Consider the following 19,625-nt stretch of genomic DNA (forward strand, 5'->3'; position numbering starts at 1 on the left):
TTAGTCAATCATTGTTTATTGCTATGAGAAATAAAACTTTGACAGGGTGATTATGGTTAAACAGGTGAGGCGTTAACAAGCCTCTTACCTGAAGCTCAGAAATGCTTGTGTTTTGCTTTTCAGCTTTGATATTCAATGTAAAAAGTTGTTTCAACCAAAATGTTATTGAAAGACCCAACTGAAGGCTTATCTTCATCTAATGGAAAATGATAGTTTTTTAATGTTATTGCTCTCTATTAAACACTGATGCTCATTTGCTTTACATCTTTTAATTTTTTTTCTTATCTAAAGGATGCCTACGTGACTAAAGCATGCCATTTGTCAGTGTAGTTTGTTTGTAATCAGTGTTTTTGATGCCACTTGTCACTTGTGTGTTCTGTGATGACTCATCCGGCTGACAGCTCTGCAGGACTCCTGAGAGAGATAAACACTTCCCCAGCGCTCTGAATTCTTCCTGTTCTCTTCCTGCCCCATCCTTTCCGACGGTCCGCATCAACAGGGCCGCTTTGCTAATTAATGTAACTAAGCAGCGTTCTGATACTTGAATAGACACTGCACTGAATAGACATTTTAACAGCATTTCATAGAGAAGTCTGAAACATCAGTTCTTATAAATGTACATCAAATTCCCATGAAGCTGTAAAAACTTTAAAGAACAACAAAAATTCTTAACTACATACGTGCATTAAAGGTATAACCACTCGTGTGACCGAGTGGTCGAGTGGTCAGTCCGAAAATGGTATTGGAAATGAAGTTGTCACTACAAAACAAATTCTAGAAGAAAATCAGTCAACTTGTAAAGCCTCATCTACACTGGAGCAAAAAGCTTTTAGTCCTCCAGTTTCCTGAATCTAATAAAGACAGGTGTCTGTGTGTGCTATGCTGAGAATGAGGTGGCCTTGCTCTAAAAGTCACTGGAACCCACCGAAGCCATGAGGTCTTTTTTTCTTGAAAGCAGAACTACATTTAGGAAAATGAATCTTTTATATTCTCTTGGCACAAGAGACTTTTTATCTCTGTTCCATTAGCATTTTTGGCACTGAACCAATTTACATTTTTATAGCATAATTAATGAACAAGAAAGTCATTTACATTTTTCTTCTGCTGGCTGCCTCAGTGTCTGAACCTATCAGAAACTGAAAATTTGAACAATGTGTGTGAGTTTTTAGTGGAGAGGTTAAGATGGCAGGGAGTAAAGAGCTAAGATAAGGAATAATGAATAGTAATTTGATAAACAACAGAGATAAATAGAAAAGAGTTTCTTTCAGGTGTAAATGGAAAGCTAATGTGACCCATGTCTTTCACGTCAGTTGGCCTAAACATCAAACGATGGGAGGCAGGACTCCAGCACAAATTAAGCCATTTAAGCAGCACTGAGAAAAACAATTCATTCAGGTGTCATACATATTCCTCAGGCAACATGAAAGCTAGGGCTTACTGTTCTCACGTTTGCATAAAGTGATTTTCTCCAGTGTACATATTATATATTGCACCATTCTCATGTATCTGTACTTTATATAGTCGTGTGTAATGTGTTACTGTATTATGTATTGCACCATGGCCCTAAAGAAACAACATTTAGTTCCAATGTATTTTTAATTGTCAGGCATGACAATTAAAAACCCACTTGACTTCTGACTCAACTTTCGTTAAAATCAGAAATATGTCAAAATATCTAAAAGGAGCTACGATTTCATATTTTTATTTCTGGGTCTTTCATAAGATTCAGTCTTTCAGTTGATAATAAAGTTCTTCACAGATGGTGGTTAGATGTTGTCAAGAGATGAGTTTCAGATATTGAGCCAGACATTGGGATCCCAGGAGGCATTTCACCTTGAGACAAAAAGAACATTGAAGAAATGATGTGATCTGTCCAGACAAAGATATCTCCTCTGTGGTTCAAAAGCCACCGCATAAAAAAATAAGGTCTTTCTTCAAGGTGCTGCGATTTAAATTATGTTTTAAATCTAGTTTCATTTTGCCTTAAGGTGGAGGATATTGACATAGTACAGATGTATCTGATCTGGAATTCTGAAAGGCAGTTGATGTGAAAGTGTTTCAAAGTGGCCACCTGCTCCAGACTCATTGGGTTTTGGCGTAGAGAGCCTGCTTCTGGTGACATAGAGAACACTTAGACCAAATTCACTTAGAAAATTGAGGTCATCTGACCTGACATCTGCACAAACAAATTCATTTTTAGCACCTGCTTTGAAGTGACACTGGCCTGTTGTGAGACTTCACAAACTGTTGGTGCAGTAATTGCGGCAAATTGGTCTGCACATGGCTTTACAATGTGGTGATTTTTGAGGATAGATGGTGGATTTTCTGTGAGGTAATACCAGACATTACTCTAATGCTTCTGATGTAATATAAGTACACTCACAAATATTTCTTTATAATGAAACAAGTGAAATACATTTTCTGCAATGAATGGGCATCAAGATTGGAAAAAAGTGAATGCATTTGAGGTCTTTTCCACAAATCAGCATTACTGCATGCACAAGATTATCTGAGATGAATCCATTATTACAAAAAAAGGCTATCGATGGTAAAATAAATAAATAAATAAAATAAGTAGCATGTAACGCAAGAAACATAGGCATCTTGAACTTCAGAGCCAGTGACATAGTACTATTAATGCAAACAACAAAAACTATATTCCATTCTTTTCATGCCGCTGCAGAAAATTGGACAAATGCAGCTATTAGTGGACATTTAAACACATTCTAGAGTGACCTAAAGTATTAAGGTTTAGTAAACAAAAATAAATAAATAAATAAATATTTGATGATTTATTCTTTTAATTTTCCTTGAATAATTCAGCAAAAGGAATCATTAGTAGCTCTTTTGGTAAATAAAGTCGTTCTCAGCTAAATTCACAGTGTTAGATTAACACTTACAGGCTTGAATCCACTGCATGTCCACTCCATCTGGAAACCACTGAAAACCTTAACAGGTAACTCTGTAGGTATTTATTCAGCACCTTTCTGCTGCACTTATTTGTTTCCTGAGTTAAAATCGACTCAGAAATTCAGCTTTGAACAGGATTTGTGGATATAAGAGGAGTGGCTTTGACGGTATCATGAAATAAGAGAGAACTCATGTAGAATAACAGAAAACTCATGTAGAATAAGAGAAAACTGGTAGAGAATGAGAGAAAACTCATACAGTATAAGAGAGAGAACTCGTGTAGAATGAGAGAGAACTCGTATAGAATGAGATAGAACTCGTATAGAATGAGAGAGAACTCGTGTAGAATGAGAGAGAACTCGTGTAGAATGAGAGAGAACTCGTATAGAATGAGAGAGAACTCGTGTAGAATGAGAGAGAACTCGTATAGAATGAGATAGAACTCGTATAGAATGAGAGAGAACTCGTGTAGAATGAGAGAGAACTCGTGTAGAATGAGAGAGAACTCGTATAGAATGAGATAGAACTCGTATAGAATGAGAGAGAACTCGTGTAGAATGAGAGAGAACTCGTATAGAATGAGATAGAACTCGTATAGAATGAGAGAGAACTCGTGTAGAATGAGAGAGAACTCGTGTAGAATGAGAGAGAACTCGTATAGAATGAGAGAGAACTCGTGTAGAATGAGAGAGAACTCGTGTAGAATGAGAGAGAACTCGTATAGAATGAGATAGAACTCGTATAGAATGAGATAGAACTCGTATAGAATGAGAGAGAACTCGTATAGAATGAGAGAGAACTCGTGTAGAATGAGAGAGAACTCGTATAGAATGAGATAGAACTCGTATAGAATGAGATAGAACTCGTATAGAATGAGAGAGAACTCGTATAGAATGAGAGAGAACTCGTGTAGAATGAGAGAGAACTCGTATAGAATGAGAGAGAACTCGTATAGAATGAGAGAGAACTCGTATAGAATGAGAGAGAACTCGTGTAGAATGAGAGAGAACTCGTGTAGAATGAGATAGAACTCGTATAGAATGAGAGAGAACTCGTATAGAATGAGAGAGAACTCGTGTAGAATGAGATAGAACTCGTATAGAATGAGAGAGAACTCGTATAGAATGAGATAGAACTCGTATAGAATGAGAGAGAACTCGTGTAGAATGAGAGAGAACTCGTATAGAATGAGAGAGAACTCGTGTAGAATGAGAGAGAACTCGTCAGGAGGTGAACTGTGATGTATGTAGCTGAGCACTTCTTTATATTCCTCCGCCTCCCTCCACCCTTCGTAGGCTGTGTTCTCTGATTCGCGCTCCACACACTCACACACACACTCACACACACTCTGGGTCCACCGCGCTGGAGTTGCCGTTGGAGGCTGGAGGACACCGGAGGTGCGTTCAAATGGGGCTGAAACAGATGCTCTTACTGGGTCTGCACACACGACACCCGCAAAATCAACCGCAAAACTAACTCGTTTGAGATGTGGCTCAAATTTGACGTCTCTGCGCTTGTGCGCACCTGACGTCTTCAAAACTGTTAAAGTTAAATACTGTGCCTTGGCACCCGGTCCGGAGCGCCATGCCCTCGGATTCACGGCGCGCGCCATCATGCTGAGCCGCTCGGCCGCTCTCGTGCTTACTCTGAGCGCCGTGGCGGGTCTCGCGCCGCGCTCGGGTGCCTGGAGCGATGACAAGCTCGTGGCAGCGCCCATCAACTCCACCAGCGGCTTTCTGGCCAGCTTGGAGGTGGGCTACTCGAAGAGATCGGTGGCAGCAAGCGAGGATGACGACGCGTCGTCCAGGTGCAACGTGAGCGTGGAGAGGCTGCCGGCCAAGCTGGTGGCACGCTGGGACGGAGACTTGGGCTTGCGCTGCGACGTGCTCGTCTACACCACCAACAGCCACGGAAAGGCGTTTTTCTCAGCCGCCTTCAACCGCGCCGCGTCCCCCCGTTTTCATCGAGCACGTGGGCGTCGCAGGCGCGCAGCAGGAGTTCAGGCTGTGCATCGGATGCGGTCTCTCCCGGTTCAGGCGCTTCGGCCGATCCAGACCGGACACGGCGGACAGCGTGCACTTCTGCTGCCTTGACTTCGCCTTGGACGAACTCAAAGGGGACCGGAGCTGGAGGCTGAATCGTAAACCCATCGAGTCCACGCTCGTCGCCTGCTTCATGACTCTGGTCATAATCATATGGAGCGTGGCTGCCCTCATATGGCCGGTGCCCATCATCGCGGGCTTCCTGCCCAACGGAATGGAGCAGCGGAGACCCAGATAAAGCCTTCTCTAACCAAACTGGCTTTCTCACTGCACCCGGCGCCAGCTTAGTGAACTGGCATATAGGATATTTTGTCAGATAGTAGGCCTAATAGTATGATGTTTAAAAGTAAAAACGTCTTTATAAAATCTGTAAAATGTGCATATTAGACTGAATGTGGTTTTATAAATCTAATAGAGAGTAGGCCTAAGTATTAGCCAATGTTTTACTCAGCTGTCTTAAAATGTTTGTATTGTTTTTATCTTAAACTTTCTTCATATTATTAAGAACAAGACTGCAGAAACGTTAAAAAAAAACATTGTCCTCATTGGCTTAACTGTATTTATATTTGTAAGAGCTAATAAAATGTGGAAGTCCATTTGTGGAAAATACGAATACTAATTAGGTTTATTGCATAAAACGTTTGTGCAACAGGTATTTGTTTATATATATATATATATATATATATATATATATATATATATATAGAGAGAGAGAGAGAGAGAGAGAGAGAGAGAAAGGGGCTATTTCTAGGCCCACCTAGCCATTGCTCACCGCTCACCTAAATTTATCTGCCTCACAGGGGCTGGGTCCAAAACACCTTAATAAAATACTTGATGTGACCTATAGCAGCGTACTCTTTTAGCACACTAGCCTAGTTAATACGGTAGAATGTGGTTTAGGACGTTACCATAATCCTGACGCTAATAGAGCCTGTGAAAGGGCGGGTCCCTCTGCCTACCTGAGGGAACTACACCGAAGTAACGGCTGTATTCCAGGAAGTCAAACGCATTTTCAGGGGAAAAAGGAGTTGGAGTCGATGGAGAGACGCTAAAGTTTTACTCAGTTAGCCTAACCCACACGGAAGGAGAAAGTCATGGGGCTGTTGGGCGACATGCTGTTTCTTTTTGGAGTGTTTCAGTGGTCGGTGTGGATCATCTCAGTCTCAGGTAAATTAGCCTACCTTCGTGCTGTACGTATTTGGCGTCTCCATTGATCCTCGTGCCTAAACATGCTTTAGCCTATAAAACCTAACAGTAGCTGTTTCAATGATATATCTATATTTTATAGAAGTTATTTTAATAACAGAGCAACTTGTAGAGAAAACGAGGAATTGTCAAACCAGAGGGGCTGGGTTTATTAGGCTACAGCAGTATTAGAGTAATATCTAACCTGCTGTTGTTCTACTACACTTTATATGATTCATTTCTACCATAAATTATATCATATGATTTCCTGGGTTCTCATTTCCTAGGCAGATTATTTTGATCTTGTAATAATACCAAATAACCTGAATTGAGATCAGTTTGAGTCACAAAATTAAAATAATATTTTTCCCCACCTCAAAAAATTCTTTAGAAATATGATTTTATAACTTATCATCCCAGTTATCATCTCAGTTGCTTTAAGGCATTTGCAAAGCCTGCTGTACTCCTGACACAAATCTTTTTTATGGTGTTAGTAAGTCTCTGTTTGAGCTTTCCAAACTTGTTTAGTCATTTTTATATAATATTAAATAAAAGTATAATTTTGATAATATCTAGATTGTTTTATTAGATACATATTATTTGATTTCACTCTTTTTGGTGTAAAATGTACTTGCACTTTCAAGGATGTAAAATAGGCCTTTTAGTAAATTAAAGACTGTTTGCATTTGTATCTTTAAACAAATCCTGATCGGTAACAATTTAAAAACTGTGAAGGAGGGAAAATGAAATGTTTATGTTCAGAAAAATTTCATGCTCAATCAGCTGCTTTTTACTGTGAATAGAAATGGAATGGACGAAAGTGCTGATGATATTTACATTTACGGCATTTGGCAGGCGCCCTTATCCAGGGCGACTAACATTTATCTCATTTATACAACTGAGTAGTTGAGGGTAAGGGCCTTGCTCAAGGGCCCAGCAGTGGCAGCTTGGCAGTGCTGGGGAATGAACTCATGACCTTCCGATCAGTAGTCCAACATCTTAACCACTGAGCTACTATAGCTAGTAACTCATTTATATATGTTGTATTTGGTGTGGGCTATATTCAGGGGCGGACTTAGTTATTTGGGGGCCCAAGGCAAAATATAGGAATGGGGCCCTATTCAATTACACAAACATGCCTCGATTATCCTTGAGCTTCCGTTCTCTGTTGTGATAACAGCAATATGAATCATTTCAGTGTTTTAAAATTGATATTTAAATTTTCAGCATATGTTTTTTAGCATTAATAATTAAAAATATATATAATTTACATTTTTAGGGGGCCCTTGACTTTCTGGGGGCCCAAGGCAATTGCCTACCTTTGCCTAGTGCTAAGTCCGTCCCTGCTTGACATATCATTGTTTATCACAAATGTACTGTTACTACTGTAGTGTAAACACTTAGGCATGATATAATCAGTGCCAATCAGATAGAGACTTGTAATGAGACTGTTCATTCATCCTTTTAATTTGTTTAGACAAACCGTAGTATTACAGAGACTGATAAAAATCAGGTCACCCAAAATTGCTGTCTGGCAACATTGTAAAAAGTATTAATACATATATAAATACAATTGAACTCCATTCCTTTCACGGCCATGAAATATGTCACAAGGAAACAGATTTAAATACATATGAAAAGAAGTATTGCATAAATGTTGTGGGCTTTAAGGTTAAAAGCATACAGAGAACTTAAAAGTATTTTGACTTGGAGTTCTGGGTGGTGTCTGGCGCCATACAACCTGATTGCTAAAACCCCGTTGTGAATTTAAGAAAACAGGGAAGTGCTGTGGATGTGACAGCTGTGACTAATGACTTGAAAACACACAATGAGTTGTATTGGATATTAGTGGAGAATGACTTTACTTGCCACCGAAGTCCATATAAAACATCTAAAGGGGTATTATGGATAATATCTACATAGTGGTTTAGAGGTACTCATAGAGTGGTATTTTGGTTCTGATCAACACTTACACCTTTAATTTTTTTTCAGGAGGTCCAGCATTTACCATAAATGTTTCCAGTAATTCTATCATACATATAAATAGGAGTACGGCTTCGAGGTTAAAATGTGAAGTTTGTACTGGAAATTCATGCAAGTCCTCTCTGATGCTCAGTAGACGCATGGATGTAGTCTTCAGCTGTTCACAGCCAGAAGCTGTCTTCATGGTGGAGATTGTTAGACACATTGGTAAACCATGTTTTTCCTTCTTTTACTACACAGTTTGATACTTACAAATACTGTTTAAAACATACCAAGAAACAGCTTCAAAAGCATACAAAAATGGATGAAATCTTTTTTCAGGTTTTTTTTTTTTTTTTTTACATACATTACTATTACACTTTTTTAAAGATGCAGGTTTATATTTAGGTCTTAGAAGGTACTGCTTATTCTGTATTATAGGTATAAATATTATACTTTGCAATAAAATATTTAATTCTACAGTTGGCCAACACTGACCTTATCTCTTCCTGCAGTATGCACCACTACGTGTAATGGTACGATCACCCCAGAGGACTACCCTTCTCTTCAAAACTTTAACCGCACCTTTACCTGGAACGTGAAAGTCCAGGGTCACAAGGCTTTCAGCTTGGACTTTACCAGAGCTGGTTTAAGGCAGATTCAACCTACAGAGCAATGTCAAGACAAACACATCTACACAGTGTCTACAGGCACAGTCAAAATTGGGAAGTTTTGCCGTCAGGGCACCATCAGAAGCATGCAGGTGCTTCGGGAAGGCATTGTGTCTTTGCAGGTTCCTGGAAAACAACAGCTGAATGCAGTGAGCTTTGGTGTATCAACAGGACTGGAAATAATATGTAAATAAGTTTTGATGAAACACAATGAACTTTGTTGACGTAGTAGTACAAATGAACAGCCAGTAGAACCTTTTATATGATGGTTATATGTGAATGTTTAGTTAATTTTTCACCTGGCTTGTACTGCTGCAGTATAATCATTATGGTTACTATTCAACAGCACCTGCGATTATCAACGTCACTCTGCCGGAGGAGCCGTCGTCCCAGGAATTCTTTTCACCAAACTACCCAGAGAGCTTTCCTGATGATGACCTAATCACATGGGCCTTCCAAGTTCCATACAAGTACTATTCAACAGTGCGTATACTGAACTACACCGTGCCCAGGTGTGATACGAGAGATACACGAATGGAGTACCAGCTATATGGCAGGACCATGGTGAAAAAACTGAGCGAGGCACAGCTGACTGAGCACCAGGGCTCCTTCAATCTTTCACTGCAGAACTGTCATGTAGACACACACTCTTCCTCCACCAGTCTCACCCTGCATTTCAAAGTCTCTGCCATCCGGAGAGGCAGCGAAGGTTAGTGTGGTTTTTTTATTCGTAACGTGTGTTTGTTTATGAAATAACATTCCACTGTACCCGGACAATAGCATGGAACAATGCAACTGTTCAATTGCTGTTAGAACTTTTCAGAATTTTAGGGATCGGCTGTAGATCCACCATAAACCTGAAAGTGGTTAAAGAGGATTAATGAAGGTTGTGGTATATTATTAATGGTTCTTAATGTTATAAAAAAGTTAATAAAGTTTTGTAGAGTGCTAACAGTCAGAATGAACAATGGTGGTCCCAGCAATATTTTATAGCAGGTGCTTTGGTGAAGCTCAGCTGTCTATAGTAGGGGTTAACACACAGAACACTAAGATTATGGATTTAGAAAAAAGGGGGACTGAGGACTCTGGCCTTACTTATAATGTTTTGTTTTTAAACAATAATTTTTTAATGCCCTAAACAGGCTGGCCTGAGCTATATCTTATACCTTATTTACCCTCAGTCTTCCTCCAGAATGCTAAGGCCCTCTTGTTAGCTACTTTTAATGTTAGCTACTTTTAACTGTTCCTCACTCCCATTTGAGGCATGAGGGTGACCGGTCCTTTTCTGTCGCTGCTCCTCGTCTGTGCAATATCCTACACTTTTTAATTAAAACCTCCAGCTCAATGGAGATTTTAAAATCCAACTTGAAAACATTTCTATTTTCTCAAGCTTTCGAGTAAATATAGGTCCATTGTGTCATGCTGGCGAGTTTTATTTCATTTTAGTTCTCTTATTTTATTTTAGTCTATTTACTATTTTAGAACATGCTTATTTTTAATTCTGTGTTTTATTCTCTTTTAATCTTATTTTATTAGCCCATCCTCTTTTTTTGTGTGTTTATTAGCTTTTTTTCTTTTCTTTCTTGGGAATGTCCAGTGGATTCTGATTATTTTTTAAATGCCAGTGAAATGTGTCCTTACAGGTTTCAATTATTGCTTTCACCAGATGGTTGCTGTTTATTTACCTAAAGGCTTTTGATTGTTTGCCATGCTTATGCTCGTTTATGCCCCCAGGCTTGTTTTGAATGGCTGCTGCCAAGAAAAAAGAGAGAAAATATATTCACACTCAAAGAGAATAGAAAGTTAACAGAGTTGATTTTTTTTAAACAACTGACCAAACAAATTGCTTCAGCAAAAGCTGTGATTTTTTTTCACCATCATAACGTAACGTAGACTTTCCTCTTATATAGTGTACAATATGTATTTACCTCCACATAAGAAACAAATTTCATGCTGAAGCTCAGTTGTGTAACTAATGATCATGGTAGAAACAGAGTTTCTGATAGATAAAGTTACACGAAGCCCTGATGAACAATCATAGTTACGTGGTTGTTGTATTACTATGTGTTTTATTACAATGGTTGTTGTATTATTGATGTGTAATAAGGAGTCATTTGGATGAGTCCAGTTCCTGTAAGCTCTACTTTTGGGTAAGTTCTGGAAAGTCCCTATTCCATTAGGCAGATCTTTACAGAGGAGCTATAAACCCCACCCATCCCTTCAAGGAATGGGAATCATGCCTGCAGCTTTTATGCACTTTTTACGCAATTTATGTATGCATTTAATATCTTCTATGCTTTTCAAACTTTAAACAATGTGGCTTCACTGTTTCAGTGCGCTGTTCTGTGGATCTGAAGAAGGAAAAGCATCTGCTAATACACATAATGAAAAAGAAACCCAAATCAGATTGCATTTTGAAACTGAATTCACTGGCTCAGGAGACAGCCACCATCCCTTCAGGAAAGGTCTCCTATGTATCTTTCATTGACTGCCAAGAGGAGGACCTGCTCATCACTATAAACAAAACTATAGGTAAGACCTATTGCTTTTTAAATAGGTCCTAATCAAGACCATTTTCAGGTAATGCATTTTACACAAGACATTAAATCTCTACCTATCTTTTTATTACCAGCATGTCAGCAGCTGGGAGACTGCCCAGATCCTGGATCTCTAGGGGTGCCTGAACTAGATAAATGCATCCTGGGAGTTGTGCAAGAGGTCCGATGGAACCTGTATGGCCCACAGAATGGCGCAGTGGAGCTGGTGTCTTCAGCGGGCAACCTGCAGCAGTCTCTGCCTGGTCACACATGCGACAACACTGTTCTTCTTACGGTGTCACAAAACGAGCCCCAAGGCGTCACTGTCGGGCAGTTTTGTCCTCAGGGAGCGATTCACAAAATGCAAATCAATGTTGCAAACATTACAGTGAGCGCGTCTCCCGCAGGTGGCAAGAATTTAAGGCAGATCACCAAATCCTTCTTACACGTTTCATTTACTAATTCTGTAAAAGGTAAACAATCACACAGAAGTAATAGTCATGGTGTTTTAAGTTCAGTTGGCTAAGAGATAGTTCTAGATTTTAATCACCACATTCTGAATAGACATCTTCATATGAATAAATCTTACAAGATAAAACATGAGTTTTTAACGTCAACAGGTAACTGTTGCAGATTTGACCTAACCTGTTTTGTGTCTACAGTACAACACTGAAATAAACATAGCTGAAAAACAGTGCTATAAATGAATATTTGAGCCAGAATTTAAAAATTTATACATTTTGCAATGACATAGCTTTTTGGGTGACCGAGTCAGTCATTAATACAATAACTTTTTAACTCCAGTGCATAACTAAAGAAGCAAGCCTTGAACAACAGAAATGTCCAGGCTGGTTGATTACTTTTGGGATAAGTTGTGCATTTTATTTTTGGCCAAATGTTCTCCTTAAAGTCAATCTCCTTTTTAAACACAGATACTGTATACAACAGAAGTGAGTACACCCCTGTGCAATATCACTTAGATGTCAAAGGATTCAAAATTGTATCACCTTATAGTAATTGCATTAGTTGAACAGTAGGGTGTTTGCTCTTCTGTAAAATTAAAACCTAACAGTGTAGATTTACTATATTAAAAACACAAGCCCCATAGTCAGAACTCAATGCAACAAAAGTCAGTACACCTTTCATTACTGAAATTCAAACCTTTTATTTTTTCAATACCTTGTATGTCCATCTGTATTTTTGATGACAGTCTCAATCGTCCTCAGCATGGAGGATACCAGTATTGCACAAATTTCAGGTGGGATGTTCTGCCATTCTTCAGAGACACTTTTTTCAGCTGTTCTTTGCTGGAGGGGTTGTGTTCCTCTGCCTTTCTCTTTAAAATACCCCAAAGGTGTTCTGTTGGACTCAAGTCAGGTGACATACTTGGCCAGGTCATAGTTTTCACTTTTTTCTTCTTTAGAAACTCTTGCATGATTTTGGCAGTGTGCTTTGGATCGTTATAATGCTGGAATTATTCCTCTTCTGCCAAGCTTCTGGAGACTGGGAGTCATCTTGTCAGCCAGTATTTTGGGATATCCACAGGCATTCATGGTGCCATCTATAAATGTCATCATGTCCGTGGTGTCATTTTAGTAGGATGGCCACTGCGGCTCTGATTAGTGGTACTACGGCTTGTTCTGTACCTCCTGATTACTGCTGCAACTGTGTTTTGACTGATTTTTAGTTGGTCACCGATCTTCAGGTATCCTTTTCTATCTTTGTGAAGTCTCACAATCAGATTTTTCAGTTCCTCTGGCAATTCTTTTCCATGTGGAGCCATGATGCAGACATGCAGAGAGACTCAGCCCATAGGTCCATAATTGAGAAGGTTCTGGTGTTCACAGGTCATTTTATAACCATGTTCATGCAAATAGGCTAATAACAAGTATACTCAATTTTGTTTCAGTGATGACAGGTTTTCTAACTTGTGTGTAAGTGATCACAGGTGTATTCACTTTTGTTGCATTGAGTTTGTGTTGAGTTGAAGTTGTATTTTCAATATAGTCTTTCTGAAGTATTTGTTTTTGATTGTTCATAAGAGGAAATACTCTACTTGTCAACCTAGTAATAATGCAGTTATTGAGAGGTGATACAATTTTGAATCAGTTCAAATGTAAGTGATACTACACAGGCGTGTACTCACTTCTGATGTATACTGTAATGTTTGTAAAAGTGGAAATGTATTTCTTATCGCTTTTTCCTGTTTCAGAGCACTACATTTTCACTGTCTTGCCAAAGAAGGATATACCAGTTCTCTTAGCAACTCCAGCATGGCCGTTGGGAATGAAGGCATATGCCACTGTCTCCTGGTTCGTCTCATTTCCTGCACAGCTTGAGGCTCATGTGAGCTTTACCAATGTTAGCCAGCTCACATGTCAGAATCGACCAGCTTACATTAAATTGCACAGGGAGCGATCACAAGACAAGATGTACAGCTGGCAAGATCAAAATCCTAAGGATGTGGTGATACCAGAATCTTTCTTCCTGAACATGTCAAACTGCTTGCCAGTGAAAGGAGCCTTCAGCGTGGTCAGCCAGGTCACCTTGCACATGGGCAAAAGTACAAAAGTCTTCATTGATTTTGTCTGTTTTTTTTTCTATTCACTTCTTTCTCTGTTGGTATTGGTAATCCATGCAAAGTGGAGCATGGCCATAGTCCTACATTTACATAAGTGTAGTATGTAGTATCACTGTGATGCCATGATAAAAACATGTTTATTACATGTTTTCAGGTGTGCGTTTGAGCATCATCCTGAGTGTTGTGGGTGTTGTTTTGCTGCTGATGGCAATCATGTTAGCTGTGTTCTGTATTATGAGGTGAGTCTTTTTTTTCCATAATCGCATCATCATCACTTTAATCTGCATTACAATCTGGTCATAACTGCATTGTCTCTTTAACACAAAGCAGGAAAAAGAAGAAGCAGCAGAGTGCTCCTGAGGTCTCAGTCTACAATCCCAATAGGCATCCCTTCCTGCCAGGCCTTGCCAGGATTCCCCAGGAAACATCAGAAGAAGATTTTCATATTTATCATAGTATAGATGACTACCTGGTATATGGGCATCTTCTTAAAGACTCTGTAGAAATGAATGAGGTTGGAAAGCCAGCTGTGGGTGTGTACCGGGATTTCACTGGACCCACAGAACAGCAGCCATTAACAGATGATGGAGGAGGTGAGGAGCCAGAAGTAGGGGTCTACAGGCCGTTCACAGGGCCTCAGACCGTACCAGATGTGCCTGATATACTTGTAAGGCCAGGAGAAAATCTGACATGTAAAGACAAGCAGAAAGCTGATGAGGAAATCGGTGGAGGTGACTCTGTTCGGGATCAGGAAACTGTGCCAAACATACAGAGAGCACCGAAAGCAGAGCCAGAGGAGGATTAATGTGAATTTATGGAGAGTTTAGGTTTAAAACTAGTAATGCACTAGAAGCTAACATAAAGAGGACCATGTCTGATCCTGATGCTGGAATTGTTTTGTTTTTGTTTTGTTTTTTTTGAATGCGACAACTTTTTAGTCTTTTAGTCTCGTTATGTAAGTAACCTGTTTGACTGAATTTGTACATTTTTGAAATTGTGCCTTGATATGTATCATCTCTTCCTGTTAATACCACAAAATGTTTAATTACTTTGGAATACATCCAATGACTTTGAAGAAAAATGTATCACATCTTAATTGTGAGCTACCACACTTAGGCTGTTTTTATTTAAAAATTATAACATTATTTTATTTACATTTTTGTACTACATTCTAGAAGCCTTGTGTTGACTGTGGTAGTGGCACTATCACCAAAAAACAGATTTGTCGCATAGAAAAAAAGCTTAAAAAGCTTTGTCACATAGCCAGTGCACACTAGGTGCTAAATTAGCTTGTGTGTGTGATAGATTGTTTTTAGAGACCAAAAAATGCTCCACTCATAAGTTACATAAATAAGAATATTTATTTTGAAGTTCAGATGTTGTCAGTATTATGCCAGATCATTCACACATCTGGCCGAGTGTGACGTAAAGTTCCTTTGGAATCAGCAAGAGCCATATTATGTAACGCTTAATAAAACATCTGTTTTACCGAACATGACTGTGTAGTGAAGTAATCTGTTTAACTGGAATACATTACTTATTACAATATGAATTTTTCTGAATCCGAATGAAGTACACTAAGAGTGCAGTTCCAAAATATTCATTCTATTTCTTAACAAAAGAAATTTTGTTTTATTTCTCAGACAGCATGCAAAAATGTGACATGAAGAGCAAAATAAAGAGGGTATATATTAGAGCTGCAGTATTTGGTATAGACATTAGAAATCCTGCATGAGCCTCCTCATATGCCTCTTACTGTAAGTGAATCATTTCTGACAAGTTTCAATATGAACATTGTACCCATAAACGACTTGTTTTTATAACTATCCACTTTAAGACTATCATAAAAATTACAATTTGTCTGTTATTTAATTTATTATTAGGTTCTGTTCTTTTTTTTTTTTTTTTTTTTAAACAGATAAAACATGCCTCTATACTTCTCTACTTTTTTATGCCTCTGCCACCAAGTGGTGGAGGCATTACTTTTTAGGTTGTCCATCCATCCAGCTGTCTGTGTATCTGTCCAAGATTCTAGTTAGTGTGATATCTCAAGAATGAGTGGCTGAATGTTTATAGGACTTATGAGGAATTATCACTGTGACCAGCAGATGAACTGATTAGATTTTGGAATTGATCCAAACAAGGTCAAGGTCACAGCAAGGTCAAATGTCTGCAATGGTCTCTCTTCAATAGCTTCTTTCCTGTTTGAGGTATATTTTAAGGGTATTTCTGGCATAGCATACAAATTAGTAACAAAAAAAACACTTGACTTGTTGTTGGAGGCATCCCCATTGTTGCTGTTGCCATCGACGACTTCTTGTTTCTTACTTGTTAGAAGCCAGGTTTTAGCCTTAAGAGCTTTGAATACAAATGCAATATTCAAAGTTGTCTGTATTTATGATGCACCATTTCTGACAAGCTTTTACTTTCATGTGTAAAGGACGTTGTTAAGGATAATAAGGAGCAACAGGAACTCAGACAATATTGAACTCACAGACAAAGGGCTTCACAGCACGGCAGGTCTCATCGAACCACTTCCCGCTGTCTATGACAGACATAAAGGCACAATTCTGGCTGCGGCCACCAACAGGCTGACGGGTGACCTCTGTCTCCCAGTTTTGGAAACGTATCCTGGAGCCTGTTTTATCAACCCACTCGCCTTCTTTCAGCATGTCATTGATGCCCAGCCAAATTTGTGCCCTGGGTCCAATGGTCTCATGCACGTAGACATACAGCTGGTAATTCTCATTGCCCGTAACAGGAGTGCTCAGGGTACCACCCTTTACGATGCAATCATCAGTAGCAGCATAGAAGTCCTTCTTTTCTGGGCTGGCCAGGAAACACTTGCCTGGAACCTTGATGCCTTTCAGGCAAACTGCAATAGGAGGTATTACAAAGAACTATGTTAAGACAACCAGCAGATGTTAAAGTGGAAGTGTTAATGTGGAGTGCAGGTACCACCTGAGGACACAGAGAAAGCACGTGTATACACTGACAAAAAAGGGACAACATACAATTTTATATTAATGTATTTGTTTTTATATTAAAAAAACACCTAAAATTGAAACGAATCAGGCACAAACTCATATATCCAGAACAAGAGGCCAACTCAGGCTCATACTTTAACATCAGTTTTATTGGCTTCTATCCAGACAGGTGTATACAGTTGGACGAAATATTGTGGCTCTAGAAACAGTGTGACTTACAATGTGAGAGTAACAATTACAGTCAGTGAGGTGGGAAATGATGGTGCTGCCGCAGCACCCCTTCCATTCACCATGATTTACCTTAAACAGTAACAAGAATGAAAGTACATAGCGTAGACCTGCTTTGCATAAGTATTCAACCCCTTGAACTTTTCCATATTTTGTAGTTTTACAACCTGGAAGTGAAATGAACTTGGTGCTTAATATATATTTTTTTCTTATAACACCTTCTTGGTCTTCATGGTGCTGTTTGGTTAGATATGTTCTCTTACAGACAATGGGGTCTTCCAGGAACAGGTGAATTTATACTGAAATCATGTGACACTTATTGTAAACAGGTTTGTAACTTCTGATGGCAACTGGCTGCACTAGAAGTAATTTAGGGGTTTCAGAGTACCGGGGTGAAGGTTGTAATCCATTGTACTTGGAACTTGGAAATACCTGACTCCCAACAGGGAAAAGTACAACGGAATGGTCATTCAACTCGGAATTCCAAGTTGGAAACTCGGTCAACATCCAGCTTGCCCGAGCTGTCTGACAAACACACCTGACATTAAAACAATGTAGCAACGCACAGTCACAGAAACCAATTTCCCTTTGCATCATTTACTACTTGGTAAAACTTGATTTTACTTTATATGTAGCTTTTGTCTTGTGAAAAGGTGTTTTAATGTCTTTGTAAGTTTAGATTCATAGCATAATTATAACCACTGGTTCCAGATTGATTTTATTAACATGATTAGACGGATTAAAGTGATTGTGTAAGATAGCTTTTAATACGCTAACACTTTTACATCATTAAATTTGTAAATAATTTCACAAACTAAACTGATTTCAGCTTTTTATAAGGGCCCAGCTGGACTAACCATGCTACAGTCTACATGAGATTTATTATTTATTAAAAAAAATTAGTTACTGAAATTATTTTTACAAATTGCAGCCTTTGTGGAGTGTTTGCTGGTATTTGTACAGGCTGCTGGTCTTTCTTTAAGGTATGTGGATGTGTACATAGGCCTAGCTCATTCTAATAACACAGGCCCAACGCCTGATTTTTTTTTTTCCAATTTAGTTTATTGGAAAAAATTGTCGATGCAGTATATGTATTCAAAATGCTTTCTCACGCCCCCGATTCAGCAGAATGACAAGTGCAACAGAATACAGTAAAAGCACAACATCAGGAGGAACTGGCCACAATAATTGTACAATTATTAGTATTAATTTTTTTTTTTTTTTTTTTTTTTTAGATCTTTTGAAAATCACCCACTATATACAGTAGATACATTGTGAGTATTGTAAGAGTTTTATTCAGTACCTAATTGCAGAGCATGGACTTCCTTCAGGGCATTCAGCTCCTTCACAATCTCATCAATCTTTTTCCTCAGCTCTTCAATGGCAGCACTGTGAGCAGCTTCTGGTTCCAGCAGCACATCTATTAAACATTCATGAAACAAACAACTCAGCAAGGTTTGCATGCAAATATACAGTTAACCATACATTCGTATACTATTTAGGACAATTAAATAAACTCAAAATGGTTAGACTCTCATTTATCTAACCTTTAATGACTAGACTACATGGATTAGGAAAACAAGAAGAAAGTTAAGATACTATACTTGCCTTTTGTTTCATTCTTCGTCTGTGTGCTCTGCTCGAGCAGGCAGTGTGCATGACACACGATGCACAGTAACAGTGTGACACCTGTGAAAGTCATGTTTACTTTAATCCCGATTCCTAAATCTTCTCCTGAACCAAGAGAGAGCCAAGAGCTTGAGTAACTCTGCTGTGTCTATGTCAGAGCTGTGTGAGACCCAAATGAAACGCCTGCAGGAGGGGAAACTACTGCAGTACCATCCCTCCTCTTCCCAGTACACACTAAACTGCAGTGCTCAAACTTTCTCACCACACCACCACACCCATATCTAACCAGCTGCATGCACTTCACCCAAGACTCCTGCTTTTCTCAACTTTATTGTATTACTTCACCCACAAAATCACAAAACACAGTTGTACTGACAATTATGTTATGTTCCAGACAAACAGACAGAAAAACAGACATAGATAGATAGATAGATAGATAGATAGATAGATAGATAGATAGATAGATAGATAGTCAAACATGTGCAACCCTTAGATTTGGTAGTGTTGGGTAGCGTGATTGTCTCCAGAGGCATGGAAAGAGAAATTGGGTTGCGATGGAGTTTGGAAAACTTAGCTCATTTTCACACACATTACTTCACCTCCTCCACTCTCTTGCCCCCCCAGGAAAACACTTTCATGGGGAAAACCGTACACACTGAACCAAGTATTATAGTTACTTATAAACATTCCTCTTACATACATAAGCCCAATGAAAACAATACATTTATATTCCCTACATCATTACAGATACATTTAACTCAAATCTTCTGTATGAATAATAACTTAAAATTACATATATAAAATAGTAACTTAATGCAACTTTAACATGTAGTGTTGCACACAAAGGGAAGATAGATAGATAGATAGATAGATAGATAGATAAAGACAGACAG

The 19,625-nt window shown here is 38.8% G+C and overlaps 3 protein-coding genes across 4 annotated transcripts; 2 read left to right on the plus strand and 1 right to left on the minus strand.

Moving 5' to 3' along the window:
* Positions 1 to 4,117: 4,117 nt before the first annotated feature.
* Positions 4,118 to 5,577, plus strand: LOC113526849 (transmembrane protein 158). Its single transcript, XM_026914250.3, is given in 2 exon segments — positions 4,118 to 4,862; positions 4,864 to 5,577. Coding segments are annotated over 2 exon segments (666 nt in total). The 5' UTR covers positions 4,118 to 4,523; the 3' UTR covers positions 5,191 to 5,577.
* A 168-nt stretch (positions 5,578 to 5,745) lies between these two features.
* Positions 5,746 to 15,381, plus strand: cdcp1a (CUB domain containing protein 1a). 2 transcript variants are annotated; one of them, XM_034306175.2, is made up of 9 exons: positions 5,746 to 6,119; positions 8,130 to 8,327; positions 8,615 to 8,956; positions 9,117 to 9,479; positions 11,105 to 11,302; positions 11,403 to 11,780; positions 13,520 to 13,870; positions 14,043 to 14,127; positions 14,216 to 15,381. In XM_034306175.2, the coding sequence occupies exons 1-9, from the start codon at positions 6,047 to 6,049 to the stop codon at positions 14,691 to 14,693; spliced, it is 2,466 nt and encodes an 821-aa protein (XP_034162066.2). In that variant the 5' UTR covers positions 5,746 to 6,046; the 3' UTR covers positions 14,694 to 15,381. The 2 variants fall into 2 exon arrangements, with proteins under 2 accessions (XP_034162066.2, XP_026769774.3); XM_026913973.3 differs by having other exon boundaries at positions 5,748 to 6,119; positions 14,219 to 15,381.
* Positions 15,382 to 15,777: 396 nt separating this feature from the next.
* On the minus strand, positions 15,778 to 19,625 carry clec3ba (C-type lectin domain family 3, member Ba). Its single transcript, XM_026913974.3, has 3 exons — positions 18,712 to 19,625; positions 18,407 to 18,523; positions 15,778 to 16,763 (listed from the first exon to the last, which is right to left on the minus strand). Exons 1-3 carry the CDS (start codon positions 18,803 to 18,805, stop codon positions 16,363 to 16,365), a joined length of 612 nt encoding a protein of 203 aa, XP_026769775.1. The 5' UTR covers positions 18,806 to 19,625; the 3' UTR covers positions 15,778 to 16,362.

Source organism: Pangasianodon hypophthalmus, chromosome 1 (genome assembly GCF_027358585.1).
Source record: "Pangasianodon hypophthalmus isolate fPanHyp1 chromosome 1, fPanHyp1.pri, whole genome shotgun sequence".
Lineage (NCBI taxonomy): Eukaryota > Metazoa > Chordata > Actinopteri > Siluriformes > Pangasiidae > Pangasianodon > Pangasianodon hypophthalmus.